General features: G+C 32.9%; 1 protein-coding gene across 2 annotated transcripts; it reads right to left on the reverse strand.

Annotated features, from left to right (window-relative positions):
* Positions 1-803: 803 nt before the first annotated feature.
* On the reverse strand, positions 804-10183 carry LOC139857190 (katanin p80 WD40 repeat-containing subunit B1 homolog KTN80.4-like). 2 transcript variants are annotated; one of them, XM_071845926.1, is made up of 18 exons: positions 9880-10183; positions 9590-9720; positions 9278-9395; positions 8944-9170; positions 8689-8791; positions 8104-8174; positions 7887-7961; positions 7649-7792; positions 7332-7557; positions 6057-6524; positions 5510-5569; positions 5304-5422; positions 4856-4981; positions 2404-2478; positions 2204-2316; positions 1642-1758; positions 1227-1295; positions 804-1146 (listed from the first exon to the last, which is right to left on the reverse strand). In XM_071845926.1, exons 1-18 carry the CDS (start codon positions 9908-9910, stop codon positions 1083-1085), a joined length of 2337 nt encoding a protein of 778 aa, XP_071702027.1. In that variant the 5' UTR covers positions 9911-10183; the 3' UTR covers positions 804-1082. The 2 variants fall into 2 exon arrangements, with proteins under 2 accessions (XP_071702027.1, XP_071702026.1); XM_071845925.1 differs by having other exon boundaries at positions 4856-4990.
* Between the last annotated feature and the right edge of the window lie 3092 nt (positions 10184-13275).

Consider the following 13275-nt stretch of genomic DNA (forward strand, 5'->3'; position numbering starts at 1 on the left):
ATGGATCTTGCGTATTGTTAAAATGGGTTCAATGAACTTCTATTTTTACGATTTTAAATTAAAAAAGAAAAAGAAAAAAGCTTTATCAAAATGGCAATATCTATAATTCAAAATTACTTTCGGCTTATTCAGTTCACAACGCATACCAGAGTGTTGTCAAGAAAAGAAGGATGTCAAAAATAAAAATAAATAAAACTGAAGAATCAAAATAAGAAAGAAAATAAATCAATAAATTATCGTTTTAAAATGGAAGAAAGTGAGAACAAAAAAAAGTGAATTTTAGTATACAGATATAAAACACCTTAAATATTTCATCAATCAAATCATTTGTTAATTAGTCATCATGATCTTTCTGTTTGTAGGTTGTTAATTCAGAAACGGATAAACTTAGATGCAGACTCTACACCTTTTCAGTATATTTCTGTATGTTATCATTTGTAGACAAATTAAAGCTAGTGAGTATCAAATGAGACTGTTGAATTGTTCTACTTACAGTCGTGATTATTGACTTCAGTCTGCTACCATGACAAAAAGACGGGATTGTTTGTTTAATATGATAATATAAATTACTATATATTCACGCCCAAAACTCGAGCCCCTAGTGTCAAACCAACAGAACAGGTTGCACGGTTCTAACGAGCTTTCAAACCAAGCACAAATTAACCAAAAAAGTAGGCAACGTTCACAACTTAACCAATCCATGCCTACAAACAAGTTACAAACATCAAATACATTTCAGGTGATCTAATCACTAAGTAAATAGTATTAATAAATAAACCAATCAATTAACTCCTCACTCACGTGATCTCTAAATATTTACTAGGTCGGGTGGGGTTGGGTTGGTATACATCTCGATTAGTGGTGTCATTTCCTTGACCAAAAGTTGGTATACAAGCCTGCGGGTTTGGCCTCCAAAAATTGAATCGGTCATTGAAGGATGTTGTGCATATTTGCATCGAATCAAATGTACATAAATCTCCCATCAGCGCAACACCGCAGTTGAGTCTTCAAATTTTCCTACCCTAAAATGAAACAAGTAAAAAAAACCCTAATTTCTGTTTCAAATAAATCTTCACCCAAACTTATGAGAATTCTTGTAGTGCAATGGTCAACTCATGTGCTGATTTGGCAACTGACCCGCCCCGTCTGAAAGATCATAAACAACCACAATTAGATACTTGTTTGATATTTATAGATAAAAAGATAAAATTGAAGTGAAAACTAACCTGGTTAGGAGTGGTAAGGAACGCTTGATCTTTTCAAGCTCCAGATAACAGAGGTTACAGCGCTCCAGCCTAATTGACATCAGTTGACTTTTAATTGTTGACTTTTAAATGTTCGTCAAAATGAGACAGGACAAACCGCAAAAATTTTTTTTTTTTTTTTTTTTCGTTTCTTGGGTTCTAAATAAATCTTTAAAAAGTTAAATCAGATATAAAAAAAAACTCTACTACTACATTTTATATAATCATAGTATAAACAAGAAATAAAACGACTTTTTTTAAATACCCTTCTGACTCAAAGTATAACCAGAAGAGCCCATTTGTGATTTACTCGTAAAAGTTTGTAGGTACCAATCTCCAAACACAATACAAGAGGTTAATAAGCTAAATTGATAATTCTTGTATATACAAAACTGACCTTTGCTCGGCCTCGATATCAACACCAACAGAGGATGATGCTTGTAAAGAGGAATATATAACAGAACCAAATACCCGCACCAACTTTAGCAACAATTCTAGTGATAATACTCCATGCCTAAAATAATTACGTGTTAACATTGACATCATAATAACGATAACGATAAAGAAGAATAACATGCAGAGTGTATATATCCCTCTTGATATTAAGAGTATAAGGTACTTTGATCTTAGAGGTAGAAAACTAAAAATACATTTGACTCCCATTGTTGAATACAGCAATTTCCTTTTTGAGTGTTCTCAAACACCACCACTTATCTTCTATTTGATAAGCTTACAATTGAAATTTACATTTGCACACACTAATAAAACATTCTCGGACTTTAACGTTAATAAATTTTGTGTTTTGCCATGATTGAGAATGATTAAAATTAATACCATTTATATTACTTGAGCAATTGTCAAACAGCTCTACTAAACTAGTTGCCAAGTCAAATGTTCAACCATTAAAATACGACTTATCAAGCACTAAAAGTTATCTCACGTAAAGAGCCATAACATACCTATCGACGTCACTGTCCAGGAGACTGGCAAGGAGAGGTAGTAAGCAGGAACAAATGTCCAACGTGATCGTATCGATTTTTGCTATCAAAAGGCTTACTATATCTGCACTCACCTGCATCATCATTAAAAACTAATTGTGAAGGCAAGCAAATATTAATGAAATATAAAAAAAATGAGGTGTTAACCAAACTTTACTCACAGAATGATCAGACATTCTCAACATTGCATTAATTGCTCCTTTAATATCATTCTTGTCCCAGCATCTATGGACCATCTGCAAATAACATAAATTAGCAACTAATTTCAAGTATCCTTAAAAACAAATTGATTGATTGTGTCAAGGTTGAAAATACTACTCTGTCGGGACTTTTTAGGGAATAGCCGACAAGGAGTAATCGAATGTGGACCAAGTTTAACTTTGACCTAGTTTTGACCGATTTTTCGAATAATGCCAAATTTGAACCAATAATCCTGAGTTTTGATCTACCAAAGTATCCATTGAAATTAAAAAGTCATCTAGTAAGATATTGGTTTTTTATTGCAAAGCTCATTCAAAAGTTCTATAAAAAAAACTCTCATGTGCTACACTGTTTGTATAAAATACTTAAACTTGAAGTCCTGGACACACATGAAAGTGCATAAATTCAGATTTTATGTCTAGCAAGACAAAGTTTAATGATAACTATCCATATATATTTATCGATTTGTCAGTTGTCGCTATTATAGAAGAGCTTCAAAAGCAATTTCTCCCACTTTTAATTGAGCTTCGGATATGAGTCACGCCCCTATAATATAATGAAGACAGGCCACTTGATCGGACATATAGTCAGATTGAGACATTGTTGAATACACTTTCCATTTGTTTACTCGTTATGGTCACCAACTCAACCAGTCCTTGAGACGTAAAGTCCTTAAACTTGATGTTTTACATATGTCTCATTAAAGAAAAATTCTACCATACGATTACTCACAGAACAATATTGCACAAATATAGAAACAAAAATTAATATTGGACAAGCAACCCTCAAAACAAAATCAAAACATCAATGATGTGTGGAATTTGCAATTTGAAACACAACGAAATAAAATGACAAAAGAACCCTTAAACTAAAGTAAATATAATCTTAAAAATACAGGTATTTAAGTCATTCATCGAGAATTATCTCAATTATAATCTTTTTTACATCTCTAACTCTCACTCTAACCACCATCAATGCAACATAGCTACTAGTCTACACTCATTTCACTATAAAAACAAAAAATAAAATAAAAAATAGAAGAATTAACACATACTAAAGAAAAAGCAGAGGGGAAATCTGATCTAAGAGTTTTTTGGCAAAGTAAATCAATTTTACCCCCTTCTTTCACTTTAGTGTGTGTTAGTTCTTTTCTTTCTTTCTTTCTTGATTTTATGGTGAAACGAGTAGAGACTAGTAGCTATATTGCATCGATGGTGGTCGGCGTGAGAGTTAGAGTTGTAAATAAGTTTATAACATAGATGGTTCCCAATGAACGACTTATATACCCTGATTTTTAAGATTATATATTGTTGAATTTAAAGGCTCTTTTGTATTTTATTTCATTGTTTCGACATACAAATCCCACACCCCTTTGATGTTGACTTTATTTTCAGGTATGCCAGTCCAATGTTAATTTTGGTTTCTATTTTTGAGCAAAGCTGTTTTGTATGTGTGTAATTGTATGTTAGTATTTTTCTTTAACGAGATATACGTAAAACATCAAGTTTAAGGACTTTATGTCTCCGGGGCTGTTTGAGTTGGTGACCATGGATGGATATCTAACGAGAAAAGAAATGGAAAATGTATTCAACAGGTGTCTCAATTTGAGCCAATCCCTTTCGAAAATCCCTCGTGGGTTCGAGTCCCACGGATGGTGCCATTTAATCGAACATGTATTTGTCGTATTTGTCTCAGGGACTGACTACATGTCTGATTGCAATATATTGACTTTTAAGGACAATATGGTTTTAACTCTCCGGTCCGGTTATCGTGAGATGATGATCTATATTGGGTGGTCAAATAAGTCCACCATCATCGGATGAACCAGTACGATGGCTTATGGTTTTCGTACGGTTTTATGTTCAAAGAATATACCTGTAACCGAAAATCATAATCGTAGTTTTAGATGTGTCGGTGTTCGAGTATCCAAAACATGATGTGTTTAATGATAGAGATTATGGTTTGTATTTATATCAATCCCTAATCTTAGATATCTTAATCAATCCTGGATTCTCAATAACTACTTACCATAAATTCTATAAAGTAAGAAAGAATCCTAACTACTAAATAAGGAATGGATCTTAATCATGTGCGCAACGCAAAAATGCATATGTGCGCCCAACCAGATGCGAAAGTAAGACTTCATATAGAAGCGTTCGCAAGCACGTGATACGCACGAGCGCTGAATACGGAAGTACGCGTATCATTATCAACCTTGCCACATTCAAGCGATAAGTTTTTTCTCAAAGAATACTCGCTAGGAAAAGGAGTGGTAAATATATACTGTATTTTTCTTCCCAAACAATATAACTTCTTTATTAAGCATGAGAAAAATCACATGGGGAAGCACATGTACAGTAACAGAACAGATATTAGAATGTAATGCCAACAGAAAAATAAAAGAAAAGTAACCTGTAGCTTGGCCAGACGAGATTGCATCGAAGATACAAACTGATCATGCCGACCCATTATGTCTGCAACAGTATTTTCTTCTGTGACCGACTCCGCTTCCTTCATAGCAGATTCAGATAACAGTTTCTGCATAGACTTAAAATACCACAAGAAAAACATAGTGAGGTCACCTTTTGTACAAGGTTGCAAGAATCTCTACTTGGTAGGGACTTATTAAGGAGTGCTCGGCAACTCGTGAGTACTCGAATGATGACTAAGTTTGACTTTCACCGATTTTGACCAAGTTTTAACCAATTTTCACTCATTTTACGAATAATCCTGAGTTTGAACGAGTTTTGACCAAGTTTGACCAAGTTTGACTGAGTTTGACCGAGTGATTCCGAGTCCGCAACACTGCTTTTATACATAACAAACGGGAGATGTATGGATGCTACTGGATGTGTCATACCGTAGTATTCGGTAGCTGGTTGACAGTAGAGTTGCTATCGGAGAAGCTTCTAGAAGGAAGAGTGTCATGATAAGACCTTTCTTTTCTGTTCCAAGTAGAAACAAGTGGACGTGTTCTTCCTAAATGTATATTAGCAAAATTATTTTCATTCATACTCGTTGAAAGCTTAAAAACAGAAAGCCTGAACGTAAGAAAGGTTATCATACCTCTTCGTTTACTTTCCAAAGAGAAAGTTTCTCTGTTTGACCGTGGTAGGCGACCTTCATCTGCGATAATCGTTACAAAAATAATGTTACTCGGTATAGTTTTCGATAACCAAAGAAACTGCAGCCTTGAAATAAAAGAAAATGGAAAAGGAGGTTTTTGACTAGTCAACCCCATAACGGAGACAAAAATTTCACTCAAAAATTTTGTAATTAATTCAATCTAAGACACAATGACTGTCATGCTAAAAAAACATATAGGACTAAAGCAATTTCAATATTACAGATACTTAACAGTATTTTAATAAATAAATAAAATGAAACTGATACTAAGCATGTGATATACAAGTATGTGTCAAATCAATAATGGTACTCGTATATACTAAATCTACAAGTCAAACACATGATCGCAAGTCAAACACAAGATATCAGATACAAATGATACATTTCATATAAGAAGCGCATGTTCACAGTTCTTCAGTAAATGAAATATCGGCTTAACGGGTTCTTCAAAACATATATTAAAGCAATCAGAGAATTTTACACTTACAAATTTCAGTTTGGTAATTTGACCCCGACTCGTTCACCACATTCTGTTGAAATCTGTTCTCTTCAAAACTTGGCTCCTTAGCTGGAATTTCAAAGGCCAAGCCTTTTGGAGAAGTAAATCCATTTCTGTCAGCAATTCGACTTGATTCAGTGTCGCTGACATCATTCACAGAAGAGAGTGGCTTATCGGTTTCATCTTTCAAATTTGAGAACTTGCGAGAATCGGGTGTTTTTGACTGAACCATAGTTGGTGTTGTTACTCTACCATAGTTACCTTCTCTTCTTAACTCAACATTGTTTCTTGGTACAACTACAGGAGCAATGTTAAAGGTTGACACGATTTGTGTTGGTTGACTTTTTGTAGCGTTTCGTTTTGAAGCTGCTTGTGCACTTGTAACTGAAACTGAACCGGTCGGACTTATCTTTTGAACGACGTTAGGATACATCTTTTGAGGTATATTTCCTGTGGCTTCATTAAGTACAATATATATAATGAGTATCATAATCATTACACACGAGCAAGGTTGAAAAAGACGCGATACGGGATGAGTCGGTCAAGACCAGGGGCGAAAATTAAAAGGGACAAGGGGGACACCCGCCCCCAGTGGATTTGCAATTTTTAGTGCAAAATTTTTGGATTTTTCAATTTTGCCCTCAGTGGATTTTTTCCCCCCAAAGCCTCTCCATATTTTGCCCCAAAACCTCCATATTTTGCCCTAAAACCTTCATATTTTTCCCAAAAGCCTCCAAATTTTGCCCAAAAACCTCCATATTTTGGCCCAAAACCTCCATATTTTGCCCAAAAAAAATTTCGCCCCTGGTGAAAAAAATTCCTGCTACCGCAACTGGTCGGGACCTTGAAAGGTCGACTCGGTCAAAGGGGGTCGAGATAGACGTTGACCAACGTTGACTTTTAGGTAAAGTTTATTAAATATAAATATTTCAAGCATAAGTATTTTAAAAATAAATGATTCACATCTTTAAAGGATACTATGTAAGTCGGTGTTTTTCCCATCTAATTTTTAAGTGAGATTGAGATTTTCGTTTACAATAAAACAAGGGCAAACAAAATGTCAACTTTTGACCGATGTTGACCAACTTTGACCTAGACCTTTAGCGTTGACCGACAAATTAGACGTTTTTGGGCGAAACGGGACAGACTAGTCACTAAACCACCGCAACCGCCGTTTGCAACAATGCAAAGGAGATGAATAGTAGTCACATAAGAGCAGACAAGTAAAAAGTTAAAAAAAAACAAAAACAAAAAAAGACATACATGAAAAGGTTTTTGAATCCTTATTGGACGGTTCTGAATTTTGACTAACTGAAAGTCTTGCTAACGATTTCGTGTCCTTTACAATTGGATCAGTGTTATGTGAAACCGACAGCCTGCCTGAACTGGATTTTGTGGAATTTTCGGTCAGAACCGAAGGATTTCCACTAGAGTTAGATATCTGTTGTTGACGGCCATTTATCTTAGACACGTTATACGGTTCGATTCTCTGCATGAGATCAAAGGCTCATTAGATAAAAAAAAATAACCAACATTGAATATTTCAACTAATAAAGGCAATATATATATATAAATATTACCGAGATATCGACAACCCAAACTCCTACACAGCTTTGATTGTAAGAGCAACCAAGAAGCTTCCCTTCATGCATATTGAGATCCGACAACTTTGACCATCCCACGTCTACTGAGTCATGGTTTCTAATTGGTTCCCATGAATACACCTAAAACACGTAATTTGTGTATTTAAAATATATCTAAAGTTACGTAAAAACGAGTATCAATGTCGTTATAAAAAGATTACTATAAAGATCCTACCTTTAGACTCTCATGCAAACCACATAAAAGGGTTTTCCCATCAGGATTAAACGTCATACAACGCACTCCACTTGTCTGAAATGTAATAAGAAAACAAACAAGGGGATGAAAGTATTAGGTGGACCAGTGTATACAAATTCATAAACTTAAAAATGGGACCTGCAAAACGGAATCAAGTATTGAAAGAGTCTATACTAATTGACCTCGAAGTATTTACCTCTGGTCCAGCAGAACCTATGAGTTCCAAAGTTTCTAGGTCCCAGAACTTAACGGTTTTATCAGCAGAGCCTGCCACATATTAATTATTAATCCAAGCAAAAAGGACTATTAGTGCAAACGTGTAACCTCTACTCATAGTAACAAGCAAAAAGGACTATTACTACAACCATGTAACCTCTACTCGTAGTTCAGCTAAAAAAATCACAAGAATATAAGATCAATAACAAACCAGTGAAAAAATAATAGTAGGTTATGTGCTATCATGATCCACCAATCCTTGCAAAAAAAAAAAAAAAAAAAAAAAAAAAAAAACTCATTTTGCTTATTCTTATCACATGTGTGAGTACGATAATATCTAGTTCAATTATCATCAAACGAAGCAAAATTGAATATATCCTCTTGATTAACCATGAACGAGCACGTTACAGTGAGCGCCAATAACACACATATTAATATTAATATTTGAATAATAGACGAATAAACAAAGAAGATTAAATGTCTAATTCACCCACTATAGCAACAGTATTAGAATCATTGAACATGTGAAATCAAACATTTGCAGCATAAAATCACAAATACCAACCTGTAGCCATCAAGAATTCATTCGGATGAAAATCAATGCATTGGACCTGGCCCTCATGAAACTTGAAATCATGTAAAAGCTTCCCCGCAGTTAAATCCCACAGCTGCCACAACGTTTCAATGTTAGAAATACAACAAAACCAATTTTACAAGTAAACTAACATTCATGTAAAAGACATTGTTATATATTCGTGTTACAAGGCCTAAAATTATAAAAATGAATGGTAGAAAATAAAAAATAAAAACATGTTCTGACCTTCACACTGTTGTCCTCTCCACCAGATACCACCCAACGCCCATCTGGAGTAAATCGTATCGCATTGACCCCTCGTGTATGACCCTTATATGTATGTATACACCCTTTTCGTCTGATATCCCATATCTTTAAATTCGTGTCCAATGATCCAGATGCAAAAAACTCCCCAAATGGATGAAAATCCAATGATATGCAATTGGATCGATGACCCGTAAGAGTTCGAACAACTGTGAGACAAGCATATTATTCATATTAAACCACATCATTTACCAAAACACATAACACATTCAACGTTCATTGTTCAATGAACTAGTAAGTTATGTAGCATACATACTCTTTGCTTCTTCCAAGTCCCACAACTTGATTGTACCACTTGCAGCTCCTGCAGCTACCAGCACTTCAGACGAATCAAAACTGACCGAATCAATTCCACTTGAATGTCCAGACAAACTCTGTAACATAATTAACATAAACACACATAAAATATAATAGTGAGTGCCACAACAAAATTCTTAATATTCAATCGTTTGCCATTGTATGAATGTGTTCGAAAAACGAAAGCCTTCAGAACCAGAATGATGTATGCATTGTATATATGAGCTCTTATTAATGTAACAGAATTTTGAGGGCTAATTATGTAATTTACCAAGATAGCATTTGGCTTGCCAATAGCCCATAGGTTAACTTTATGATCTTCACCACCAGTAACAAGAACTCTTGAAGATTTCCTCCCAATTTTTAAACAATTTACAGTTGAAGCATGAGCTACAAATTCCTCTATATATCATATATCCAGTTAAGTTCACCAATCATACACAAACAAACATAATTATTTTATTATATACATTTAGCATATAAAGATTAAAACACTACACTAGATCACAAAAATGCAGATGATTAAATAAAATAATTAAATTAATAATAATTGAAGGATACGTAGCTTATAAGCACGTTTTGTGGTCGCCATGGGAAGAATCAGTCAACGAATATTAAGAAACCCTAGATCTTCATAGGCACGCGCATTTGCAGCTTAATTCAAGCTTTTAAATTATGAAACCCTAAAAGATCTCAAACCCTAGAAATCAAAATAATGCCAGCGATTTAAACAAAATTACTTGCTGGCGGTTCAAGATTTAGTGTGTATAAGAACAACCAAAAGACTTTATTAATTGTTGTTTCTTGTGATTTATTTAAAATTTTAAAGGTATTTGCATATTCAGTTAAATCTTAATAAAAGAAATGAAAATGAAATGGAAGAACAGAGGGGGAGAAAAGGGGTTTTTTCAAGTTTTCCGTTTCAAGATCTCTGAAAAGACAAAGATTGTAAATGGTAGATACTGTAGTTAATTTTAATTTATTTAACCGATTTATTAAAAAAACATTACAGTGTCTATTTTTATTTTATTTATTATTATTATCATTAAATCATTATGCTTATATTTAAATATTTAAATTTAATATTTAATTTATATTATATTTATATTTATTGCTAATCAAGAATAATAGTACTATTGTTGTAGTGATAAGTGATAATAATACAATTAAGATGAGATGTCTTAGTACCCACCTACACCAACTTATATTCTTTTTCTTTCTTTACTTTTTATTATTATATTATTACTTATTACTTTATTATTATTATTATTATTATTATTATTATTATTATTATTATTATTATTATATTATTATTATTATAGTTAAGTTATAGTTATAGTTATAGTTATAGTTATAGTTAAGTTATTTATTTATTTTGACAATGAGATGAGAGGGAAAAACCACTTAAATATAAATGACCCCACATTAATGAAAGGGACTCACCATTGCTTTTTCCATGGTTTTAAAGTGGGTTGTGCAAAAAGATAACAATTGACTTATGCCTACAAAACTTGGGATACCTATATCGAACCTATATTATAGCAAAAGTAACCAAAATATTGATATAAATATAATTAAATTTTTATTTGACAACTAGTACTAGTATATGTTTTTCAAAGGTACTCTAGTTATTTGATTTTGATTTTTTGTAGTAACAACATTTATTGCTACTCCCTATGTAGAGTATATTCCCTCACTTCAAACAAATGGCCTACTATAAGTGTATCCGTACATGTATTCATTTTAATTTGATTTTTGGTATTATAACCTTTTCAACTTTTTTTCTAAATAAAGCAAAGAATTTTAGGGATATTAACTATAACGCTCATTTTCCGAACAAAAACTATTACGATACGCTCATAAAAAAAATAAAATTGTCAAAATGTCCTCGCTCTCGCAAGTTACGAGCTAAGCTTGTGTTCTTGCAATCTTGCGACCTCCATATCGATCATGACCGATAAATTTCAAGTCGTGACCTGGAATTTCGATCATGACCGGTAAATTGTACCTTGCAACTTGCCATTGTTGTGCAGTTGCGAGTGGCAAAGTTCGTAATATAACTTTTCGACTTGTGATTTGGTCTGTCCGGGTAAGATTTCTTGACATGTTATAGATTTTGTAGATCTTTTTATATAATGTTTTCCGCATCATAAATATATTACCACCGTTTTCACCAATTTGAAACATCAAAACCCACACTTAAAAAGGATAATGTTTAGGCAATTCTTCTTGATGTAGCAACTCCGATCTCATTCCTAACCCTTGCAATTCCTCTCAATACAATATCTAATCATAACCTCACCCCCATCACGTAAATTAACGCACTTGAAAAGTAAGGACATGTAATATTTATATAACATTTCAGGTCAAGTAGTTATTTAGCATGCTGATATGCGTCTTAAAATATGCAATAAATAGGGTGAACATTTGAAGCCTATACGGGAATATATAAGGGATGTGCTTGAAAATCCAGAAGCGGGTGATGACTTTGAACATAGTCCGTTACAGGTAAATCCGTGGGTTTGGGTATCCCAATGGTTGTAACCCAATGCTGGGGCAATTATAGGTAAATCTGGAAAATGGAAGACTTGATAAGGTTGTTGTTATCAAGTCTTGTGTTATAAATGTGTTACATGATCTGAGGGTAAGGTTGAAAGTAAGTTTATAAATCTGATTTGGTGTGCATAAAATTATGTATTAATATAATATAATATAATATAATAATAATAATAATAATAATAATAATAATAATAATAATAATAATAATAATAATAATAATAATAATAATAATAATAATAATAATAATTTGTTACTTATTTGTATATTTTAATGTTTAGGATCCCACGTGTATAGTTTCTTGTAGTATTCGTCACAAAGTTCTTAAATAGGTCTATTTATGGTAATTTATTTTAGTTATGAGTGTGTTCATCACTATAAGGCAAATTTTGTTAATAATATATGTGTGTAATTTGACCAATTTTGATTGCAATTTAATTCTTCTTTTGTCTAACTCAACATAAATCGGGAGCCTCTTTAACATAACTCTCCAAACAAAGATTTTATGTGCGAAAACAACTTGTTTCTCAAAGTTCCCGGGCACATGCCTGCATTTGAAATAATTAATCTATCGACTACTGATAGTAGTTTACAGTTGAGAATAAACCAATTATGTCCATCGTCCTTTTGAGCTTTGTCGATTGATCCATCATCCTTGCGAGAAATAATTAAACCATCGACTATTGGGAGTAGTTTCATGCTATATTTTTTTATTATCTTTGTCAATCCAAACATTTTGGAGCTACAAACCAATTATCTCTACCTTCCTCATCTAACCTTCTGAATTCTGTTAACTTTTCAAAATTTCTTGCAATGCCTTTTAAATTTAATTTTCGCATCCAAGGAACCAAAAGACGATTTACTCCATTTATTTACTTCAAATTTCACGGTCTTCAATTTCTCCGAAAAACCTATTTTAGATTGATTATGCCATGCTAATTTCATATTAAAGTAATGTTTGTGATTTTAGTGTCAGTTAACAATTATTTTAAGTAATTAGATTTATTTGAAAAACACAAGTTATTGATGTGCAAAACGTGTCATATGATTTATATTAAGAAAAATACCGGTTATTAGAACTATTACACAACTACGGGCGGTGTACCCGATCGTGTAGTAGTATAGATAATGGTTTAGTCTGTGTATTGTTCCAAGGACAATTTTACGTATCAGACTACAATTAGAAACTATATTATGATTAACTAAGTTAATGAAATTGAAAGGTACGAAATATTTTGGTTTTGCCCTTTAACGATGGGCGAATCAAGAGGGTTTCTAGTTTTATAAGTAAAGGAACTGTTTTTGGTATTTTTAGTTTTAAACAATTGTAAATAAAGCAAGTAAAGATAGTTTGAATTAAATCAAAGAGACGAAATGTTTATCTACATCTTTTATCCTCGG

The sequence above is a fragment of the Rutidosis leptorrhynchoides genome, chromosome 7 (genome assembly GCF_046630445.1).
Source record: "Rutidosis leptorrhynchoides isolate AG116_Rl617_1_P2 chromosome 7, CSIRO_AGI_Rlap_v1, whole genome shotgun sequence".
In the NCBI taxonomy this organism is placed as follows: Eukaryota; Viridiplantae; Streptophyta; class Magnoliopsida; order Asterales; family Asteraceae; genus Rutidosis; species Rutidosis leptorrhynchoides.